This window comes from Phodopus roborovskii, unplaced genomic scaffold, assembly GCF_943737965.1.
Source record: "Phodopus roborovskii unplaced genomic scaffold, PHOROB, whole genome shotgun sequence".
Lineage (NCBI taxonomy): Eukaryota > Metazoa > Chordata > Mammalia > Rodentia > Cricetidae > Phodopus > Phodopus roborovskii.
Genome location: NW_026126416.1, coordinates 32,154,979 through 32,179,555, shown reverse-complemented (window position 1 = coordinate 32,179,555; position 24,577 = coordinate 32,154,979). Strand labels below are relative to the sequence as shown.

At 44.9% G+C, this 24,577-nt stretch overlaps 2 protein-coding genes across 2 annotated transcripts in view; one reads left to right on the top strand and one right to left on the bottom strand.

Annotated features, from left to right (window-relative positions):
- Tgm5 (transglutaminase 5) overlaps positions 1-17,704 on the bottom strand; it is a 34,200-nt gene extending 16,496 nt beyond the window's left edge. The window contains exons 1-6 of the mRNA XM_051183601.1: positions 17,496-17,704; positions 8,293-8,487; positions 7,476-7,721; positions 4,784-4,902; positions 1,457-1,585; positions 738-915 (exon numbers count right to left, since the gene is read on the bottom strand). Coding sequence (XP_051039558.1) covers positions 738-915; positions 1,457-1,585; positions 4,784-4,902; positions 7,476-7,721; positions 8,293-8,487; positions 17,496-17,505 — 877 coding nt within the window. The 5' untranslated portion in view covers positions 17,506-17,704. The remainder of the gene's footprint in view (positions 1-737; positions 916-1,456; positions 1,586-4,783; positions 4,903-7,475; positions 7,722-8,292; positions 8,488-17,495) is intronic.
- The window catches only part of Adal (adenosine deaminase like), a 181,657-nt gene that overhangs the window by 93,886 nt on the left and 63,194 nt on the right, over positions 1-24,577 (top strand). The window lies entirely within an intron of this gene.

Sequence of the window (24,577 nt, the reverse complement as noted above, 5' to 3'; positions counted from 1 at the left end):
CTGATCTGGAACTTGCTTTATAGATCAGGATGGCCTCAAATTCACAGAGATCTGCCTGCCTCTGTCTCTGGGATTAAAGGCATATACCACCACCACCCAGCCCAGATACTACTTCTTTTAAAATTTCCTTCCCATCTATTTCTACTTTGCTCCCTTGCCATATACAAACAAATACCCTTCTATCTTCCTTTTTCACATTATTCATTTAGGTTCTCTTCTGTTGATGTGATTGATGTGATCACTAGTTCCTATCTAAAAACTGATCTCCTATTTCTTCCCCAGTCCTTAACTCTCTGTCCCAAGTCAGATCTCTAATTCCCTCTGTGCCTGTGGCAACACCAAAATCAAGGCCACTCTACTTGGGTTGCCTTGTTGCCTATAGCCCTAAAGATCAGATGCTCATTTCCCTTTTTTATGCATATGTTCATTAAGCTAGAAATGGTCCAATCTGTTTTTTGTTCTATTTAATCATTTGGTATTTCATCTCAAGTCTCTCTTGGACCTGGACCATTTTCATTGTTGTTAGAACATTCTATGAGGTTGCATGAGCTCAGAGGGCAGGTGCCACTTTCTGATATAAGCCCAAACTGGTGAGGTTGGTGATGACATCTCTTTGCAGGGAACAGCTGCCTTCCAAATGTTCCTTGGTGTGAACTGTGTGAGGCTGAGACAAAAATGGCTCCAAGAGCTCGTACACAATTGCTCTAGTGTCCCCTGGGGCCCGTGTCATCTCCTACCTGTGCACATGACAGCAGCAAAGACCCAGCATTGCCCATATCGCACTGGTTGGCATCCTGTGGCATGCCACTGTTTTAGGATGGCCACACTGCCAGTCCACTCTGCAGGGTTGGCACCGTCCAAGTAATTCTCACTCCAGTTGCCATTGAGCACCCCGTTGTCATCATTGCTGTTTATCTAAAGAGAAGCCATGTATAGAAGTGTTAGAACACCTGTTGCATCCACAGGATGCGATGTGTGGGGGTGCTGATGGGAGAACCAGCAGCCTGAGATGCAGAGGAGACCTTTGACCTCACATCATCTGGGACCTTCCAGACCTGCTGGGGAGAGTTGAGGGTGGGAGACCAGCTATTCTGACTCTATTTCAATCTCCTGTGAAGCAGGAGCTTGGCTCTGAGAAGAGTAAAAGTACATTCAAACCTAGGAAATCTAGAAGCGAATAGATCATTCTCAAACTCGGTGACATTTGGCTTTCCTCCCAAAACATGTAATTTGGATTAATAGAGGCAACGATACACACCAGCTATTTTAGGGTTTAATTGAGATAACTCATTTCCCACAATCTGCTGTCAGTCTCATTTAAAATGGTTTTGCTCTCAGGCAGTCCCTGTCTGTTGACTCTTCATTCTCCCATTGCAGGGAACAGCTGTGAGAAAGCGGGGTGTATCCCCTTACACAGCTTCCTTCCTCCCTGTGAAGGACACACCAGGAACCTCACCATGGCACACACAACTCTGCTGGTGTAGACGGGGCTCCCCCGCAGGGCACAGTCTGTGGATGGGTCAACCTGGAAGTTCAGACTCTTCTCTAGCAGCTCCAAGCAGATGTCTATGATATTCTCTTCAAACTGCAGGGTATGGAGAGAAAGGAGTCACCGCATACTTGGTTGTGTGGACAAGTAAATACACAACCTATACCACTCAGCTCCCCAAGAGAGTGTGTCTGTAGAATACAACCAGTTTGCAAGGTAGTTGTCAATAAAAACAGCCATAAGCAGCCTCCTAGGAAGGTGCATGTTTTCAAAACTATGGTATCACAACCCTTGGCTCATATGTCCTAAAAGTCAAATACCTCACCATTCATTTGAAGTAACTGTTGCTACTGAGGTCCCCCTCCCCCACCCCATGAATTTGCCTCAGTGGAAAGTCTATTTCTGCCTCTTCCCTTTCCATCTCCACAATCCTGGGGCCTCTAAGATGTTCTTAATTAATAAAGCCATGCTTCCTTTGCTTTCACACTTGCAGAATGACCCAACTTATCACTGGCAGCATATTGAAGGGACAGCACCAACCTGCCTTGAAACTTACAACTCTGGACCACTGCCCTATGCATGTGTCCCCTCTGGTTATCAAACTTGGTTATACAATGTACCTGAGGCCCATCTTTCCTGCCTGAGTGTATGCTCTGTCAATCCAGTTCTCCTTATAACACTCAGACCTGGACCTGGCATGAAGCTTGGTACACAGAAGAAACTCCACATATCTTTGTCAAATGAATATAAACAAACACGCTTATTCTCATGGCATGAGAATAATGTTCAAAGGGCCCTATAACTTTAAAAAATTAAGGCCAAAGCCTCCTTGAGGCACCCTTCAAATCTGTCTCAGATCTGGCTCTGTTGTATAGCTGTTTCCCCTGAGATTAAAACCTTAACCTTTCCTCATAAAGGGAAGCTTGTTATGACACAGGATGTTAAATGTGAGATGAAGCATTAGATCCCACAAGGAACTTAGGAAGTAAACAACTCAAAGGTTTCAGAAGTCCCTGAAACTGACCAGAGCCACAAATCCCTCTTTTCCAGAGCCTATATAAGCAGCAAGGACAACTGATAGACTTGGACCAGCTGAACTGCTTAGAAAGAGGCAGATCAGCCAAACTGCCTGGAAGAGGCTCAGATCAGCAAAGCTACCTGGAAAGCCACTCTCTGACCTGTCCAGGTGTCTGCAGCTGTCCAGCAAGCTCCAGGTTTCCAGCTCTCACAAGCTGTTACCCATGCTGGAGGGGACTTTTGTTGACACGATAGTCTTTTAGTCATTTTGCTCCTATAAGTAAGTCATCACTCATAAGTAACACCAATAAAATTATTTGGTTACTGAGTTAGACTTCATGGGTTCCCCAACTATGATGAACAGAAGTTTGTTCACATCTCCCCAGCAATAGTGCCATACAACAGAACCCCTTCTGCTTCTCCAGCCTCTTACCCTGACAAACTCCCATTCCTGGAAATTTTTGCTCTAACTATACAGAATTCCTTGTAATAGCTGCAATGATGAAAACTTTCCGGCCCATTCACCTTTACATACACCTGCCCTGGCCTTCACTTGACTAATGCAGCTCAAGCATAGCACTTTCTCTTCCAGGAAGCTTCCTCAGGATTTCTTGTCAAACTAAGAGCCTTCCTCCTGGTGCTCCTGTCTCTCAGTCTCATGATCCTACTATATGATAAGCAACTGTTTATGTGTCCTTCGGGGATAGTGCTCCCTGTATTTCCACACTTCTAACGCTCACCTCTGTCTGGTACTGAACAGATACACAGTATGTGCTTACTGAAGAAGAGAAATAGAAACAGTGGGAGTCAGAGCCCCCCACAAACAGCAACACCTCATTTCTGCATCTCGCTGATGACAACACCCCTATATGCCTACAATGAGTCAGGAGTCGGGACCAATTCAGACTGGTAATTTTCTCTGGGCTACAGCTACCTTGACCATGAGTGAACCTGAAAGGTCATGAATATTTGGAGTCCGATTTGGGTAGGACCTGGTGAGGAAGTTTTATCCGAGTGATCCAGGGCTCCATGAGCCTCCATATTACTCTTGCTGTCACCTCTTCTGAGTGGCCCAAGGCTGACCCTCTCCCTCCCTCAGTGCTCCTAGCATTGGGCTCAACTTAGAGAAGCTCTCCCCTTCCTGATCTTGAACTTCCTGAAGCACCTGCTGGGCCAAACTTTAACCAAGAGGCAGGTTTCAGAGGGACAAGGGTTGTCAAGCATTTAATGAGTATAGATGTTTTATGTATAAAGTCATTAGACGATGTGTAGAAGACAAAGTCAAGGGGAACCCAACTGGTGGCAGTGGGTATGATAACCTTCATGTTCTGGCTGTCCATTTTTGTAATGTTTCTTTACAAAGGTTTTGTAATTTTTTAAAAATGTATTTGGTTGGTTTTGCTTTGTTTTCCAGACATATCTCCTGTGGCCTAGTGTATGTAGCGAAGGATGACCCTGAACTTCTGATCCTCCTACCTCTACCTCCTGAGTTCTGGGATTACAGGGGTTTACCACAACACCTTGTTTATATGGTGCTGGGGAATCAAACCCAGGGTTTTGTACATGTCAAGTAAGTATTCTCCCAACATAGATGCATCCTCAGCTCTGTTTCTTGAAAGGGTTTTTCTATGCATCCCAGGCTGACCACAAACTTCAAATCTTGCCTCTGGTCTTCAATGACTGGTATTATAGGCATGCACCATCATACCCACTTTTGCAATTTTTTTCTTTTTTTGCAATTATATATATATATATATATATATATATATATATATATATATATATGCTTGCAATGAAAAAGTCTATTGAACAAACAAACAAATCAAAAAGCATTGGTATAGGGTCAGGGAAGACACATCATTGTTGATCAGTCATTTTCTGGGAGAGATATTCAGGGGCACATGCATGCTGTATGGCAGATCTGATGTCAGGGTTTAGCATCAGGGGTTGTCAGGAGAAAGTGAGAGAGCGAGGCAAGACCTCCCTGAAAACTCAGTTTGAAGCACAATATGTCAGGTGCAAAAATTTCCATTGTGATTGTGCCCTACTCCATCCTCAGTCAAATCTATGGCTGGGCTGCCTTTAGCTGCCCGTTCTCTTAAGCCCTATTCAAGTCACATGTGACCAGCAAATAACACTCCCTCCTCCTTTCCATGGCGGTTTCCCTAGCAACCCAAGATGCTTCTCACACATGCTCTTCAGCTAGCATCAGCAGTTTGCCCCATTCTGGCTCCTCTTTCCCCTATGAGTTTGGGGCTTGTTTGGTCTGGGACTCACCTGCCCATAGTTCCAGGGACATGGGAGGATCCAGCTCTTGCTTCCTTGGTAGATGAAGCCATAATCATTCATAACATACTCCTGCCTCTGGGGCTCACTGTCCAAGTAGACTGCATCTCCTGGGAATCAAAGTGGGAGGGCACAAAGCAGAAAAGTCACTTGTCCATTCCTGTCCCCACAGTTCTATAGAATCTGAGATCTGGAGAGGGCACCTAGACAGGTTCTGAAGGGCAGACAGTGAGTCTTGGGACACCAGATTCTCAACACAGCTCAATATGAACATGAGATAAAATAGTATTTTACCTTTGGTGAGTATATATTATTATAAAGTTGCCCAGGGTTCTTAGTCCCATGTTAACTCAAAGAAATGATCTCAGAGTGAAAGCAGTTTTCCAAGCCAAGTTTAATTACAGATCTGAAATTTGCACACAGAGCTAAGCAACTCAATAATCTGAGCTTTCTGCTTCACCCAACTATTCTAGTTGCAAAAGAGCAAATCAGACTATGAGGGTTGGCATTGACCTCATCATTCTTACTGTCAGGATTTCATCTAAGCATTTCAGTTATGCACAAAGTTCCAGACTCTAAGCTGCTGAGCACCATGTTTGTGGTGGAAATAACCACCATGCTGCTTGAGAGATTGGCTTACCAGCTTCAGGGTGTCTCCAGCACAGAATTCTGTACAGTATTAATGTAAGGTGGAAAATTGTATTGATGTCTATGGATCCCTATGTGTGATATAATAAGTTCAAACACACTGTAAAATGTGTATAGCATGAGTTAACTTCATTAATAATATATGTGTATACAAGTAGAGGATTCTGAAGCTTATCATATAGTGCTTATGTTTTTTGTCTTGCTGATTGATAATTGGACACTTGTCACTTCTATGACCTAAAAGCATTAATCTTTAAAATAAACTTAAGCAAATCAAAGACTCTGGAGCAGGCATCCTGGACCTGTCTGGAAGGCCCAGAAGATCCTGAGGTGAGGTACAGGAAGGATCCCATCCTCACGTAGGTTATATCCCAGGGTTTGGACCAGTTGAGGTCACAAACATTCCCAGCCAAATATCCCTGGCCCAGTGATATGGCAGCTGTTGATCTTGATGGTAACTGATACCATAATGTTTGTCTTCTCTGGGATGTGGGTTCAAGCTCAGGACAGAAGCCATGTGGTCCTCCTGCCACTCAGACAGACTCTGCGTTCCCATGTTCAAGTCTGAAGCCCAGTCTTGGAGGCCAAAAGTGTGTGTGTGTGTGTGTGTGTGTGTGTGTATGTGTGGTGAGTATGTGGTTTGTGTGTATGTATGGTGTGTGGGTGAGTGGTATGGGTGGTTTGTGTGGGTGGTATCTATATGTGTGTGTGTGTATGTGTGGTGTGTAACAGAGAAAGAAAGTTGTAGAAATACAAAGATAAACATGCATGGATGTCAGACAGCTTGCCCTCCTTGGTCCAGGGCAGGCAACTTCACCCAGCAGGTGGATGACAATCCTGAGAAATCAATGACAAGGAAGGAGGGGTTGGTGCAGTGCCACATTCTGGGATCAGAGTGCTGACACGCACAGCCCAGCATTCTCACCAGGATCAAACTCGGCAGGGCTCACTGTCCAGGCCAGAGGCGAGGCTTGGCTGACGTGGCCTCCGCCTGAGCACCCTAGCTTCTTCCTGGTTGCTCTGTCTAGCCTGTGCTGCGTTCTTTCTCATAGCTGCCTATGTATCCACCTTGTTTAGAGTAAATTTGGAGAGAAGACAGGGTGGGAATATTCTCTATGGCTTTATTCAAGAGAAAAACCAGAAATAGCCAAAACTAGCCTTCAGCAATGGGAACTAGTTAAAAATGCTTGGAATGACATAACAACTGTTAAGAAAGATGTTCTAGTAGGAAACTGTGTCTAAAGTCGGTATATATGTTTTGACAGGGTTTCATTCAGTAGCCAAGTCTGGTATGGAAGTCACTATGTGGTCCGGGCTGGTCTCAGACTCACAGTGACCCTCTGGCTTCAGCCTCCCAAGTACTGGCACAGGTGTGTATTTCAAAGAGAAATGCAAATTGGAGACTGGTATGTATAATCACACTCAGATGCATATCATAGAATCAACAACATAGATATGTACCAACATGTGCATATTTAAACACAAGATAGTTCTGTAAGGCTACACAGAGAACAATAACAAGGCTTCCACAGAGAAAATGGAACTTGGAAATTGGCAGGTCTCATACCATCCAGTTCTTCCTTCCCTTCCCTTCCCTTCCCTTCCCTTCCCTTCCCTTCCCTTCCCTTCCCTTCCCTTTCCCCTTTCTCTCCCTCCTTTGTCCCTCTCCTTTCTTCTTTTCTCCTTTTACCCTCTCACTTTCTTTCACTTTTATCATTTGCTTCTTTCCTCAAATATTCAAAATAGTGTGTATTTACTACTTTTTAAATGGAGAGGTCCAAAATCACTTAAAAGCAGATCATGAAGGAAGATGTTAATGATGGTTAAACTTAATAATAGCTTTCTATTTAAGTTCAGACATAATTTTAAAATTTCAAATAAGTAAATAAACATCAAGGTCTCTCCATCCTGGTTGTGGGAGGTCAAGGGTTTGGGTGGCTTGAGATGGCCGAATGTCAGGGGCTGGAAAGCTTTGAGCTGGGAACTTCAGTAGCGCTGATAGAAGTGAAAGAGCCCAAGTGGGTGCCTGCCTCACCTGGACACCAGGGATTGAAGAGCAAGATGAACTCCCCGAGCTGGTAGGCCGTCACAGAACCCTGGTAGGAGTCGATGCGAATTTTCAGGAGGTATCGACCCACCGCTGCCATGGGAGGGGCACACAGGCTCACTTCCAGGGAGGTGGCCCTGTTGTCCTCCAGGGAAGCAATCCAGGGGCTTGGGCCACCACTGCCTGTGAGGCTAAACACTGCCCGTGTCCCTTTGGCCAGGTCTGGCAAAGGTCCTAGGAGAGAAGAATAACTAAGGATCTTTAAGGTGGCCTTCCATTCCTCTAGGATCCTGCTCAATGAGCATGCTTGTACACATACATGTTCCACTTCACACACACATAATGTAATGCACATACACGTACCACACACACACATGCTCCACTTCACACATACATACATACATACTCTACTTCACATGTACATATACATACACACATGCTCTACTTTACACAAACATGCTCCACTTTACACACACATGTTCCACTTCACACATAACACACACACACATATACCACAAACATACCACACCCTACACATACACATATATATCACATCACACATGTTCTACTTCATGTGTACACACGTACATATATACTCTACTTTATATACACATACACACACATATGCTTCACTTCATATGTACATACATACACACAGTTATACCACACTCATACATACATATGCTCCACTTCACACATAACACACACACACACACACACCACTATCATACCCTACACATACACACCTATACACTACACATACACACATTACATACACACACACATCTGTGGGCCAATTCCTCACCAGTCTCAGCCACAAAGATGATACTGTCCATGCCTGGCTGGAAGCCCCGGTTCTTAAAGTAGAGGGTGATGCTGAAGGCCTGGCCACGGCGGACAACAAGGCGGTCAACACTGATCTCCTCTGTGCGATGCCGCACATTGTTCCGGGAGCTCTGAAGGTCTGTGAGGGCCACCTCTAGCCCTGTGATGGGGCAGCCTGGGACAGACAAAAATCAGCGTTGTGAAGCCTAGTCCAGTTTTGTTTATTGCTTAACAGTTGTGTAAACTCAAGTCAAGGAAGTAATTTGGTAATTGCACTTGAGTTTCCATGTTGGTCGAATGGAGTCTATAACACTACAGAAATACGTGTGGTTTATGAGATGTGATGCATGAGCATTCCTCTTTCCCTCCACTTCCTCCCCTACTTCCTCCACCCTCTGTCACCTCCTTCCCTGAACACTTATAGAGACATGTGGTTTTTCCTCTAGACCTGCCCGGGTTTGATGCTTTCTTCAACCCAGCATGCCTTCAGAGACATCCTGATTCCCACTTTTTTTTTTTTTTTTTTTTTTTTTTTTTTGGTTTTGTTGTTTGGTCTTTTGACACAGGGTTTATTTCTGTAGCCCTGGTTGTCCTACAACTCTGTAGACCAGGCTGGCCTCGTACTCACCGAGACCCACCTGCCTGTGCCCCGAGTTCTGGGATTAAAGGCGTGCGCCACTGCCCAGCTTGACCCCCACTTTCTGGGATTCAGGTGAACAGTCTCACTTGTCTCTGTACCAAGCTGCAAACTGAGAGCGAGCTTCTGGTTGCCTGCCCCTAGCACAGCTGACCCACTTTCAACAGTTTGCTGGCTCTCTACCACCACCAATTTGGACACTCAAAGTCAGAAAGGACATCCCCGGCCTTCAGGCTCTTCTGCTAAAACACAGATTAAACACATTGCTGTCTAGTATGTCCCTCCCAGAAGCACTGTATCTGGATTCTTGTTTGACCGTGGTCTTTGACCCAGTCACCTGAGGGTGGCTTACAACACTTAAATTACAACAGGCTCACCCACCTCCTCAACCTGTGTCAATTCATATGTGACCAAGCCCTTCCAGTCATTCCTTTACAGTTTCACTGAGGTTGGTTGTCCCTTTCCAAGTGCCTATGATTTTCTACTGTCCTTGTCTCACCCTTAGTGACTATAATAGGCTCCGATAATTCTCCTGCTTCTACCATCTTTTCCCTTAACACACCATCCACCTTCCCTCAAAACAGTTTGATCACACCATCTCATTTTGCTTTAAATGTCCTGTGGCACGTAGAACACTCATTTACGGGGCACATGGCCCTCAGTGTCCAGTGTTGACTCCGATATCCGATAGCATTCTTATTTCTCACCATGCCCAGCATCATCCTTTACTCCAGGCAGTCTGCATGTTTTGTTCCTGCTAAAGCTTCAGTTCAGAACACGCCTGTCACACACTTAGTTTTGTTTTGTTTTGGTTTTTTTTTTTTTTTTTTTTTTTTTTTTTGTCAACTTGACACAAGCCTAGATGTGCCTAGGAAGAGTGAATCTTAGTTGAGGACTTGCTTCCATCACATTGGCCTGTGGACATGTCTGTGGGGCATTTTCCTTATTGCTGACTGAGGGGTAAGGTCCCAGGCCACCATGGGTGGTACCAGCTCTGGGCAGATGGTCCCAGGTGGTATAAGAAAAGTAGGCTGAGCAAGCCAGGGGAAGCAAAGCAGTAAGCAGGCTCCTCTGTGGCCTCTGTTCAGCTCCGGACCCCAGGCTCCTGCCCTGACCTCCCTCAGTGATGGAGTATAATCTGTTAAGTCTGTTAAGTCAAATAAACCCTGTCCTCCCCTAAATTGCTTTTGGTCAGTGATGTATTAGAGCAACAGAGAACAAAGCAGATTATCCCTCACTACGTAGCCAAATCCTACCTGTTGTGGGGTATTTGTACACTGTGTGAAAATGTGTTTCTGCCATTGGTGTAATAAATGCTGAATGGCTAACAGCTAGGCTGGAGTTATAGATATAGCCAGGACTTCTGGGCAGAAAGACAGAGAGAGAGAGAGAGACAGAGACAGAGAGAGAGAGAGAAAGAGAGAGAGAGAGCGCGCTCTGGGAAGAAGAAGGAAGGTGGGGTGGCCAGCCAGATGCAGAGAAAGCATGAGCAGTATGGAGAGATGAGGTAACGAACCACTGGATAAAAATGTAGATTAAAATAAATGGGTTAATTTAAGTTATAAGAGCTAGTGAACAAGCCTAATCTAAGGTCAAGCTTTCATAATTAATAACAAGTTTCCGTGTCATTATTTGGGAGCTGGTGGTACAAAGACCTACTTGCCCCCCGAGACCTCCCTCCCCCATGAAACCTGCCCCAGGTGGCCACTCTTCTTCCCATTCTGTAATGCTCTACAGCATTGAAATGAATTACTCTTAATATTAACTGCTCACGCTGACCAGGTAACGCATGTGTCCTGCTCATATGCTCATCTACATCGATACATTTTTCCTGGGGTCCAACTCGTCTCAGCCTCAGCATAGAACTCAGATATTCTTTGTTCTTTCTTGTCGTATCTACTTCTGTAGCTCAGGCTCCTTGCTCCGTCCCTAGAGCTCTGGGACAGCAGGTTTGTGCCACCACACCCAGCTCTTAGCTACTTTTTTGTCTATATTCCAACACTAGATGTAAGCTGAGAAGGACAGAAACCTACCTGCTTTATCTTGGCTGTGCTTTGATTAAAAAAATTAACCAAATCATTTGCCAAAGTCTAACACCCTTTCATGTTTAAAAAAATTCAGCAACTAAGGACGGAGTCCCTTATCATGATAATGGTCTCTATAAAAACCCACAGCTAAGCCTATTTAATAGTGAAATGCTGGCTGCTTTCCTGCTAAGATAAGGAATAAAGACATGCGTTCTTGCCTTCCCTTGTCTCCTTAAAGACAAAGTGTACTGGAGTTTCCAGCCAGGACCAAAAGGCAAGGAAAAGAGATCAAAGACATTCAGATTGAAAATAAGCAAAATCACCTCTATTCGCACATGGCATAAGAATATTAATGCTCTCTATTTAGAAATAACAATTACAGAAAGACTTCAGGATGGATGCAATTCCAATATGCATATTCAACTGTATTTTCTTACACCACAATGAATAATCTGAGAAAAAAATGTTAAAAGTCATTCCACTTAATATAGCAAGACTGATTTAATTAGTAATACATTCACAACAGAATGCAAAACTTTTACCACAAAATGTTGTTTAAAGAAATTCACTTAAATAATGGAAAAATATCCCATTTGTGGGTTAAAAGATTGTATCATTCAAGTGACAGTTAACAATAGTATTCTAATGGCTCTACATTCAACACAATACTGACCAAACACCCAACTGCTCACATCATTTGAAACATCTACAATGCAACTCCTACCTAACTCTCAGGGAAAATCATGAGAGGAGACATTGTAAGAGCCAGAGGCCCAGGATGTCTGCTGCTATATAGTGTCTTGTAGATATGACAGGGAAGCTGCACCCATGAAGCCTCAACATTCCTTTGCCTAAACAAGACCTGTGTAATGAATCACTGTAGACATGACAGTGTGGATGGGGGAAATTTCACAAGGTTTTATCCTAAGATGAACATGTACAGGTAATCAATGGCTGCAAAGAGAGAGAGAATGTAAATTTTCATAGATGAGCTCCCTGATTGCTTAGTCAATCCCAAGTGGTCAACCCTAAACACATGTATATACAAGCAACACTAAATGGATTCAGAAGGATTTATACATATGTTTATGTGTGCATGACAATAACAGTTAAAGAAGAGGTCGTGGATTTGAGAGGGGTAAGTGGCATGGGAGAAGTTGGAGGGGGATAAAATTCTCAGACTGGGAGAGGGTAGAAGAGAAGATATGGGGATGGGAACATGAGGGATCACGAAGACAGAGTTGGAGAATGGATGGAGGGCAAGACCAATGAAAGATATCTTGATAAAGGGGGCCATTATGGGGTTAGGGAGAAATCTGGTACTAGAGAAATTCTCAGGAATCCAGAAGGATGACACCGACGAAAACATCTAGCAATAACGGAGAAGGTGTCTGAACGGGCCTCCCTCTTTAATCAGATTAGTGAGTGCCCTAATTGTCATCATAGAACCTACATCCAGTAACAGATAGCAGATGCCGTGGCCCACAGCCAAGCACTGGACTGAGCTCCTGGAGTAGTAGAGAGGGAGGAGGGATCTTATGAATAAAGGGGTCAAGACCATGATAGGGAAAACCACTGACCCGAGCTAGTGTGAGCTCACAGACTGTGGACTGACAGCTGGGAAACCCGCATGAGAGCAAACCAGACTCTCTGAATGTGGGTGACAGTTAAGTGACTTAGTGGGAGGGGGCGCTGGCAATGACACCAGGCCCTAACCCAGGGGCATGAATGGGCTTTTTAGAGCCCATTCCCTATGGAGGGATACTGTGTTCAGCCTTGATACAGCGTGAAGGGCTTTGGTCCTGCCTCAACTTGGTATGCTAGACTTTGAACTCCCCAAGAAAGGCCTTATCTCCTATGAGGAATGGGAGGGGAGGGAGAAGGAAGGGGGATGGGAGGAGGGAAGCTGGGGTTGGTATGTAAATTGAAAATAAATACAATTTTAATCAAAAATTTTAAGCACAACTGCCCTTTTGCAGAAACTGAGAAGTGGATCATAAAATAAATAGGGAAGGAAAAAAGGATCTATAGTAATCAAAACTATCTTTTTATTTCTTTTTTGAGGGGAAAGATAACACAGTATCTTGCTATGTAGGAGGAACTCATGGCAGTCCTCCTGCCTCAGCCTCCAGTGTGTTGGGAGCACAGGCATGGCCCATGTCCAGCTCTAAGACAATTTTAAAGCAGAGGGCTTGCACTTCTATACTTTTAAGTTTGCTATAAAGCCAGTAATCCAGGCAATTTGGGGTGGCATCATCACAGACACAAATCAGTGGGCTAGACCTGAGAGTCTTAGAAAAAGAGGCCTCACATTGTACAACAGGCAATGCCAAATTCACTCAGAGGTTTTTATAATTGTGTGTTTAACAGCAATAATGTAAGAAGAGACCATGAATTTGAGAGATGTAACAACACTAGATGTAAGCTAAGGATAGAGACCTACCTACTTTATCTTGGCTGTGTTTTGAAGAAGGAGAAAGGAGGAGGAGGAAGAAGAAGATACTCATTTGTGAAAAATGAAGTGGTCTGGGCTGGAGGAACAGCTCAGCAGAGAACACAGGTTGCTCTTGCAGAGGACCCGGGTTCAATTCCCAGCACCTGCATGGCTGTCTGTAACTCCAGGTCTCAGAGATCTGACACCTTCTTCTGACTTCCGTGGGCACCTAGCACACACAGTGCACATACAAATATGCAGACAATGCAACTAATATATGTAAATAGACACTAAAAAATTAGTGGGAAAGAGTGAAATTGGTTGCCTACTTCACATGATATGCAAAAATTAACTCAAAATGGATCAAACATCTAAACATGAGAGCTAAAACTATAAAACTCAGAAGAAAACAGGTACGTTTTGAAGTAGGCAATGGTTTCTTAGATATGAAAGGAGAAGCAGAATCAGTGGGAAATCCCAAGTAAATTGGGCCTCATCAAAACTAATGGTATTTCTTCTTCAAGGACATAAAAAAGTGTAAAAATATAATCCACAGAATGTGAGGATGTATTTGCAAATCATATATCTAATTAGGTATTTGTAACCAGATGGATGGATGGATGATTAACCCTACAATACCAAAAAAAAACAAAAAACAAAAAACAAAAAACAGTAGGTAAAGTACTTGTTGCATAGGCCTGACAACCTAAATTCAGCTCCTGTGGCCCACGTGATAGAAGGCAAAAACCAACCCCACAAGATTGTCCTATGACCCCCTACATACTCATATGGCATGTCTCCCACCCAATATGGGTAACTGATTTGAACAGATCTTACTCTAAACAAAATAAGAAAAAGACAATAAGCACATGGAAGAATGCTCAGGTCATTAGGTAAACACACAGGAACTGTTCACACCCATGAGGATGCAGCACTATAGGATACTCAGACCTTGCTACTGGGTTTATAAAATGGTACAGCACTTTGGAGAACACTAGAAAACACAGAGTTATCATGTGATTCAACCCTTTATTGTATACCACCAAACAGCAAATGCATATACTCATGGCAAGCCCACATGTGGATGCTGATAGATTGTAACACTATACAGAAATAGCTGAAAAGTTATAAAGGCACAAGTATCTACCGACTGATAAATAGAGAAAACGTAGCATGTCAAAAGAATGGGCTTATTTAACTGAGCACATTACAACATGAATGGACCTTGGAAAATTAGTGAAAGGAGTCAGATGCAAGAGAACACATTTTGTGTGATGCCATTTCTATGAAATGTCTGAACAATCAAGTCCATAGAGATTGAAGGTAGATTAGGGATTGTCAGGGACCAGAGAAGGGTGGAATAGGAACTGAATGCTGCTGCTTTTTTCTGCTTCTTCCCTCCTTCTCCTTTCCTCTCCCTCCTCCTCTCCCTCCTCCTCTCCGTCCTTTTCCCCCTCCTCTTCTTCTCTTTCTCATCCTCTCCTTCTTCTTCCTCCTCCTTCCTCGTCCTCCTCCTCAACATAGCTGCATAGTCCTGGCTGTCCTGCAACTCACTCTACAGACCAGGCAGGCTTCAAACTCACAGTTTGCCTCTGCTTCCTGAGTGCTGGGATTAAAAGTGTGCACCACCACACCGGCTCTGATTGCTTTTTTTTTTTTTTTTTTTTTTTTTTTTTTTTTTGAGGTGATGAGCATGTTTTGGAGGTAGATAGTAGTGTCACTTTCAGAACTGTATAAATACACTTAACTGTACTTCAAATGGATGGTCTTTATTATGTTTCAACAAAGCTGTTAGAAACAAATGTGACTTAAATCAGCCATATAAAGGTATCTCAATAAACATCAATCTTTATTTTCTGTTTTAAAGAGTGGGACCACAGTCACACAGGTTCACACTCATGCAGATTAGTCTGAAACCTGCCAGGCTAGCCTGAAACTCAACCATCCCGCCTCAGCCTCCCAAGTTGCTAGTATTACAGGCATGTACCGCCACACACCCCACCCCACCCCACCCCCACTTTATCTTCTAACCCTCTCTGTGTTATTTTTGTTTACTGCTAACATGCATCTTTTTCTTTTCTTTGTTGTTGAGCAATTTTTCAAAATTTAAATTAGAAACAATCGTATTTTGCATATCAACCCCAGTTCCCTCTCCCTCCCATCCTCCCATGCTCCCAAACATGCATCTTTTTTAATTAGCTAGTTGTTTATTATTGTTGTTGTTAACGAATCATCAGAGTAGTCATCAGCACATAAAGATTCACGGACATGGTTGATATTTGAAGAGTTCTCTATCTTATGAAAAACCACTTGCACATATTTCAAGTTTTAGATTCTCTCAGCACTTTATCTGGGTTATGTTTACTATTTAACTTTTACCACAACCTTGGATAGATGAAATATCATGTCATCTACACCTAGGGGGCGAAATAGGGCTTCTGGTAGATGGAGGTTTTTGTCTCATGTTAAACTCCAATTTGTGACTTGTCAGGAGTCTTTGCCCAACAGCTACTGTCCATTGCTGGCTTTCACTCATGTTCAGAAAGAACACTCCAACCCTGCCTCTTGGGGAAAAAAATTGACTTTTTCCTAATGATAAAAAAAAAAAAAAAAAAAGGAGGCAGTAGTGGCACACGCCTTTAATCTCAGCACTCAGGAGGCAGAGGCAGGCAGATCTCTGTGAGTTCAAGGTCAGCCTAGTCTACAGAGTGGGTTCCAGGACAGCCTGTCTCAAACAACAAACAAACTAACCTTTGGAGAGCAGTTGACTGGGCAGAGAACACTAACTGGCTCAGGTCTGTGCGTGACTAAGGCTACCCAACAGGCCAGGCAACACCTGCCTGACTGGAAGCACTTCAGATATGGCCTATCCTCCAGACACACTATGGGCCATGTCAACCCCCTCCCATGACACATACAAGCTTCCTTTTCATGACCAAACAATAGTCTGTTGTTTTGATATACTATATTTAATCTATCTATATTCAAACAGGATGTTCATTTTCAGAGTATGTCTTCTCTTCCTGAAGTAAGGAGAGAATGAGGGAACTAGCGAGGGGGTGGTAGGAAGAACTTAGAAAGTAAGTGACCTCAATGTCTGTCCTAGAGAGACATGCCTTCATGAGTAGCCAGAAGCATGCGTAAGAATGCCGACTGTAAGATTGCTTGTCTATCTTTAAAAAGGGAATGACTTAAGTGTCCATTAGAAGAGGGTGAGATGAATAAATCATACACTGTAGAAAACCATACACAATGAAAAATATTAAGTTGATATTTATAGAATGATAGTATCTGAATTTATAGCAACACATGCTGATCCAATCAGTTACATTCAGAATATATATGAATACTAATGTCTAGACCAAAGACTGAAAACAATGGTTACTCAAGATGAGGTTGGTGTACTTAGAGTTTTATCTGCAATTATTGCTGTATTCTACTCCAAATGGATTTTTCATATACTTCCTCTGTAATTAAAATTATATACGTTTTACATAAAAATTAAGGAAATAGTAAAATATTTATTATTTTACTTATGGTAAAGAAGGTGATGATGTCACATGTGTAGAGTAAGTTAAAAGCCCTTCCCCATAGATGGTGTCATCTAACTATTTCATCTTCAGAGTGACTCTTTATCTAGAGAAGAGAGGATGATGTCTACAGAAGATGATGAAGATGACTTCCGAAGTTAAGGCAGAAGATAGGAAGATTCAGAGAACTTCAACGCTGTAAGGAACCTTCAAGAAGGGTTCAAACCCTTCTGATTTCCAGGCATGAGAGACAGAAACTAGAGAAGTGAGTTGGCCAATGTGAAAAAGTTAGCTGGTGTCAGAGGACAGGAATCCCAGTGCCCCTAATCCCTTGCCCTGCCCATCTCACCTTTTTGTGGAGGCAGTCATGGTAGCCTGTTTATTTCCACCCTGCCTCCTGGTTCTCAGGGGATCAGTGAATTCTGAGAGTTCTTGGCTTCCTTCCTAGACCAACTCTGTACTTACTCCTTTCTCCCTCTGAACCACCCTCCTGCCCTTGATGACTCTGGGTCTTCGTTGTCCCCATTTTCTAGCCACCCCATGTGACTTCCCTACCTTGGGCCATGGTGGCTGTTTCTGGCTCCAGGGCTGCTTCACCACAGACAGCTGGATGGACTGGAGCTTTAGGGAACTGGTCCAGGGGTGTCTGCTTCCCCTTCCATCCCGAGGCTCCAGGAGACACTGGAGGTGGGGCCAGCTGCTGCAATGCCACCTCTGACGGGCAGATCACAACTGGTTTTCTCACTTGCCCTCTGGTTTTTCTTGGCAGTGTTGCTCAGCTGAGAGAGGCGTGGAGGCTGTGGAACCATCAGGGCCTTTGTGCTATTGGGCCTTTGATAGCTCTTAGGCAATAGGGCTATGGTAAGGGAGCCAGGAAAAACTGGAGAGAATCGACAGGGTCTCAGAGGGATGGAGGGAACTGTGCTCCTTCGGGAAAGAGTATCAGGTCCTAGACTATGGCTCACAACTAAGAGGGCCTCAGTGAGCCCTTAAATGGGAGACCTTTCTTTCTGGAGCTTAAGTGCTAACAGAACACACTAGGGACCATCCTTAATATGACTTTTTCTCCTCCCCCCCACCCCCCGGCAGGGATACTGTTTTGAGTGAGACCATCCAGACCCTCAGTGAATCACAAATAAAATTAGCAGAGGTAGGACTGGATAGACAGTCCAGAGTTGTGAGCATGGGCTACCCTTCCAAAGGACCTGAGTTTGAGTCCCAGCAGCTACATGGGGACTCACAACTGTCTTTAAGGCCAGTTTCAGGGATCTGATGCCCTCTTCTGGCCTCCCGCAGGCACCAGGCATGCACATGGTGCACAGACAAGCAGGCAAGCACTCATACACACATAACAAGAGAAAGGCATGATGATAGCATAGCTTCACGGTAGAGCAATTGCCCAGCAATACCCAAGTTTCTCCAGAGGAGAAAGACAGAGGGGGGTGTTGTGTTAAGGGGCAGGGCAGAGAGGGAGAAGACCGGAGAAGGATCCCGTGTGAATAGTGTCTGGGAAAACCCACTCTGCCTTCCCTGCTGTGAGTTACTTCTTCCTGCATCCCCTAATTTCTAGGTCCCCTGAGGAGCCCACCCACTCATGTCATCTTCTCCCTTGTGTTTTCAGTTCTCTGGTAGCTTTCACAGATGCACAAATACGGTTCTCTAAGGTTATTGGTTTGTTGCTGTGCTGAGGAGTGAACCCAGGGCCTCAAGCATGCTAAGTGAACACCCTACCACTGAGGCACACCTATAGCCCCAACTCACTAACACATCAACACTTAACCTTTGATCCTCAACCTCCTTAACCCATTGGACCCTACACCTCCGACCGTTTCTCCCAATTCCTCTGTTCAATCCTCTAGTCTACTGCTTTGTTTCTCACCTGCTCTTCAACTCCATTCCATCTACCTTCCCTCCCCAGGCTCCCTGACACCATTCTCATCTACTCCCTCCGAAGGCCAGGAACCCTTTCTTGCCCTTGATGGACCTTCTACAACTCAATACACATGCAGGCCCTTATCTCTTGTTTAAGAAATTCTCCTCTCCTCTTCCATCTCTCTTCTCATCCTCCTACTTTCCCATCCAGTCTGTTGTTTTCTTCTCAGACCCCACTTGCAGAGTCCCTTCACTCCCATGCTGGTGCTTTCCGGGGTGTCCTGGGAGCTCACCTTTTCCCATTCCAGTCACCCCGTCATGAACTTAGTTGGTCCCCAGAGCTGTGGCCTGCAGACCCCTCTTCTTTGCCTGCTTTTGACACCTCACACTCATTGTGCCCCAATGATTGCCTCTCCCCTCCCTCTGAACATACTTGCCTTTCCTCTGGTGCTTCTGGTCTTGGTGAGTGAGGATACGGCACCCAGGCAATGAAGGTGGAATCTGGACCATTTCTCCTCTTCTTACCTCCCTCTACTTAATCAGTCCAGGTCAACCCTTTATTAGCACCCAAAACTGCCCCTTCCTCTCTGTGTCCCTCAGCTCTACCCTCACTGAAACTCCAGCTTGTCTACATAACATCTCCTAACCAACTTCCCACCCTCCTTCTCCAAATTTAGCACTATTGATTTTTCAACATTTTTTTAAATTATAATTAATTTATTTTCTCTCTTCTCTTTCCTTTCTCCAACCCTTCCTATATACTCTCAACTTGCTCTGTCCCGAATCCAGGACCATCCAGGGCCTTTATGTCTTACCAATGATTTTTCTGATGTGATGAGCCAATTCAAACAAATAGTTCTCCTGTGTGTGAAGTCTAAATTTCTCAACATACCCTAAAAGCCCTTGAGGGTCACCTTTCTCTCCCCACCTGGAGCCCAGGTATGCCAAACCCCTTCAGTTCTCTGATGGAGACCTCTCCTTCTCATCTGTGTGTGGGCTCTCTCTCTGTCTCTCTGTCTCTCTGTCTCTCTCTCTCTTTCTCCTCTCAATGATCTCTTTTTTCTGAATTTTCTCTGTCTACTTGTCTCCAGGTTAGAACATCATCCAGCCAGGAAGCCTTCTCAACACTCTCCACCAACCAAAACATTTCTCCAATATTAACATCATTGCCAGTGATTAAAGGTAGTAGACAATAGTAGGACTACTACCACTAATACAATAATTTTGGGTGCTAGATACTATTTTAAATTCTTGTGTGTGTTATCCCTCTTAGTCTCTCATCTCTATGAATCAGGAGGGTATATATATATATATATATATATATATATATATATATATATATATCGGTTGGTTAATTGATTGACTTGAGGCAAGGTCCCACTATGTAGCATTGGCTGATCCCTTACTATGTAGACCAGGCTGACTCTCAGGCTGGAATTAAAGATTGGACATATGCCACTATGTCCAGTCCAAAGATTTATCTATTTTAATGTGCATGAATGTTTTGCCTATATGTATACCTGTGTATCACATGTATGAAGTGATATGCAGGCCAAGAGAAGGTTTCAGATCCCCTGGACTGGATCTGGAGTTACAGCTGGTTGTGAGACACCAGATAGGTGCTGGGAACTAAACCTGGGTCCTCTTGGATATCAGCAAGTGATCTTAAGTATTGAGCTATCTCTTAGTCCCCTGTGAATTAGGAGTTCTTTCTGGTCTTATATGACAGATGAGGAAATCAAGACATTCGTTTTCCTGAAACCCCCTGCAAAGAACTACTAGGCTAGCCTTGGAATGCAGCAGAACTCCAGAGCTCTGTAACTCTAAATATTTGATGCAGCATCTAAACTCCTATGTATGCTTGCAGAACTCACCATTCGGTGTTAGATAAGCAATTGCTGTGCTCTTCCCTGGGGAAGACTATTCCCACTCTCAGCATGTCTTAGTTGCCTGGAGCTCTTTGAGTAGGGCTGAGCGCTGTGGGCGTTTGGTCTATCTCCTCACTTTGTCATGCCCCCTCTCCATTTTGGCTGTCTCTCATTGCTGCCCTTGCTCAGCTGATGTTTTAAAGTAAGGATGTATGCATAGCTAAGCAGTCCCAGGCAAGGTGTGGTCCCATTGTCTCCGTTCCAAGTCTCTCCAGCAAGTTGTCAGAACTGTGTGAAATCTCTTTCTGCACTGGCTGGTGCCGGGATTCAACCTTTTCTTTCTCCAAGCATAAGATTCCTGGAGAAAGTCCAATTCCTTGGATTCGTTGCTTCAGAGATCTGATAACCAAAGGGAGGGGCACAAGTGTCTTTTAGAATATCTTCATTCCTGCTAGGACAGTTATAATCCCCGGAGTAGAGGGCAGGGCATCCACATCCGTCCTCCCCAGAGGACCTGCCATGGTCAGGGGCACTCTAGACTGGTGTGTGGTAGCCCCTGGAAGGAGAGAGAGGCAAGAGTACCACAGTGGAGAAACATTTTCAAGACTCATCCCTGCTGCAAAGCTGTTCCTTTGCTTCTCAATAAATTTTTGCCATGTGTCCTTCTAAAAAAAGAAGAAAACCAACAAAAGATAAAAAGGGGGTATTGTTTCTTGCCTCAGCTTCGGGTGATGAAACACGATCCACCAAACTCAACAAACCCACACAGAGTTTATTGGGAAAGGGAGCAAAGAAAGGGGTAGGTGTTAGGAGCAGAAATGGAAAGAGAGAGAACAGGCAGGAGGCGCTTGCTTATTTTATAGGGAAGGAAGCAGTTGAGAACGAGTCTCAGCAGTGGGGTCTATTGAAACTGGAGTCATGGAGCTGCTGTTGGCCAATCTCTGTGTGGCCTCAGTTCCACATGGTTTCTGCATGCAGAGTCCTTATGCAGCCACCTAATGCATGCACAAGGTAGCCATGCTACCTTTGACAGCCTTTGAGCTGTCAGTGAGGAAGGATCACCTGTCAAAGATGGATCCCAGGGAGAGGGAAGGTCCCAGGGCAGGGACCAGGAAAGGTTCCCTAAGGAGAAGGCATATGTCCGGGGGGGGGGGGGGTGCAGGATGCTAGTTATAGGCTGGTGGAGAGAGAATCCAGTGGAGAGAGAATCCACGGGGCAGGAGAAGGAGAGGAGTCAGGAGCAGAACCAGGGCCAGGTTGCCCAGGACCCAGGGAGAGGGAGAAGCCAGGATATTAAATTAACGGGGAGGTGGGGGGGGGGGGATGGAGAGGTAGGCAGTTAAAGAGCAATGGCTGCTCTTCCAGAGGACTCAGGTTTGGTTCCCAGCACTCAGGTGGTATCTCACAACCATCTGTAACTCCAGTCCCAAGAATCTGATGTCCTCTTCTGGACTTTGCAGGCACCAGAAATGCATGTAATGCACAGACATACATGCAGGCAACACATCCGCATACCTACAATTAAAAATAAATAAATAAAAGAAAGAAGGAGGAAAGAAGGAGAAAAGGAAGGAGGAAGGTAGGGTGGGAGGGAGGGAGGGAGGGAGGGTTGGAGGGAAGAAGGGACAGTAGGAGGGAGGGAGGGTGGGGGGAGGTAGGAAGGGAAGGAGGGAGGGTGGGAGGGAGAGTGGAAGGGAGAATGGAAGGGAGGGAGGGGGTGGGAGGGAGGGAGGGTGGGAGGGAGGAAGAAAAGAAGGAACAGAACCACAAGGGCACAAAGTTCATTTGGGACCAGGAAACCAAAGGTGACTCTTTTGCCTGGACCTTGGTATCTGAATAAGATCTGGGCTCTGAGCCTGAGGAGGTGACTTGCAGGTTTGGCCTTCCACTGGGTTCCAGCAGACCATTAGTCACAGGGTGTGGGAGAAGTATGGGGAGACAGGGAGGTAGCCCTGATCACAACAGGATCCCCTTGTTCAGAGAAGCTGGGCAAGATCACTGAGCATCATCTTACTTTCCTATCTGTGCAGAAGCAGGCTGTGACCTCAGGAGAAGAGCACAAGATTACTCACCTGTTGTCCCCAAGGAACAGGCCAACTCAAGCCGGGTGGCACCAGGGAAGCTCCAGACCTTTCTAAGACCCACTGAGGCTGGGGAGCTGACTCCAGCCCTGCCACCCTGCCAGAAATTTCTGGTATGCCCCTGAGACAATTCTGGTCTCCTTGTCTGTAGCTCCTTGTGTAACACCCTTGTCCCCAATCTAGGGAGATGGTGCTGAGGGTCCTACAAATAACCACAAAGATCAGCCAGAACCAGAAGATCCAAGCGGAGCTTTCTGCCACCCCTCAGAAATGGAGGCACCAAGAAAATAAAGGGATTAGGGTGCCTAACACTTTAGGAAATACAATTGAATCCACTTTTCCATTTGACCTTCACAGCAACTTATGGCTGTCACTGTCATTTCACATCCAGGGTTCCTAAGGTCTATCCATGGGATCAAGAGCAAGTACTTTGGTTTGTTTGACACATTGCTGCTAGGTATCATGGACCCTAAACCTCTCAGCCCAAATGTCTTGAGTGTGACACTCTATGCACCACGTAGGAACAGAAAGAGCAGAGTCTGGAGCTATGCTGCTGGCCTGACTTGTGACAACTCCTTGTTCCATTGTCTGGGCATTTCTTTTGTCACCTTTGCCCACAGGAGTCCCAAGACTCTGATCTCTGAGTACACAACACAGTGAGATGAACCTCCTACTCTGGGGCTAGGGGATGACACACCAGAAATGAGCTTTGAGATGACCTAGCCCACAGGACCAAGGAGAGGAAACAAGACCAGAGGGGCTGCAAACAAACAAACAAACAAGCAAACCCAAAAAACAAACAAACAAAAAAATCCTTCAAAACACAACACTGAGTATGGCTCTGAAAGCCACTTTCTAGGTGAGACGGAAGTCACCTGAGACGCAGCTTGGGAAGACAGAAATGACTAGGATACACACACACACACACACACCCCTTGGAAGCACAGCAAGAAGGAAGCCTGACTATACCAGTGATGCAGCCAGGAGAGGAGTGACCAAACCAAGAAGGACATTCAGAAGAGAAGCAAAGTATTGTATTTCTGAACGAGTCAGGACAGGTGACCCTGTCCAGAGGGTAGGAGCCACCCAGAACTCAGCAGTCATGATGTAGTGACAGAAATGCTCCAGGATGCTCATGGGGACATGCACAGCTGGCACACTGGGTGGAGTAGGGCATGCAGGCTCCTACTCTTGCACCAAGCAGCTGGGTGTGGGCAGGGCTGGGGGCCATCCTGAGATTTAAAAAACAAAACAAAACAAAACAACAATGACTAAGGAGAGCAAATAAGCAAAAGATGTGGATGTGGATGTTGGTGATAGGAGCCAAATGAGGGCAGGACCCAGATTCCTGGATTAAAAAAAAAAAAAAAAAAAAAAAAAACTATTAAGGAGATAATAGCATGTAAAGGTGGGAGAGTGGGAGAGAAAAGGGGAAGGGAGGGAGGAAGGGAAGGAGGGGAAGAGGGTAGAAGAGAGAGGATTAGAGAGAGCCAGAAAGCTATATTGTAAAATGTTAGCAGAGATCTTCCCCTGAGTGGGAGAAGCTGTTTCTTTAGTTTCATTTCTACTTTTCTGTTCTTTCCGCATTATCAAGGATAAACATGGGTGATCTTAATAACTACAGTGGGGAATGCAAAATGCTGGCTCCCTCTGCCCTAAAAATAAGGAAGCGGCTGTGAGGAGTTAGGGTAGCAAGCAAGGATGGAATATGGCCATGTTTGTGGAGTGCCTGCCGGCTCAGAAGGGGCTCCCTGCCCTGCTGGGAGCTCTCAGAATGACAACAGGGAAATTCCTGTTGGCCCTGCATTTGCTACCT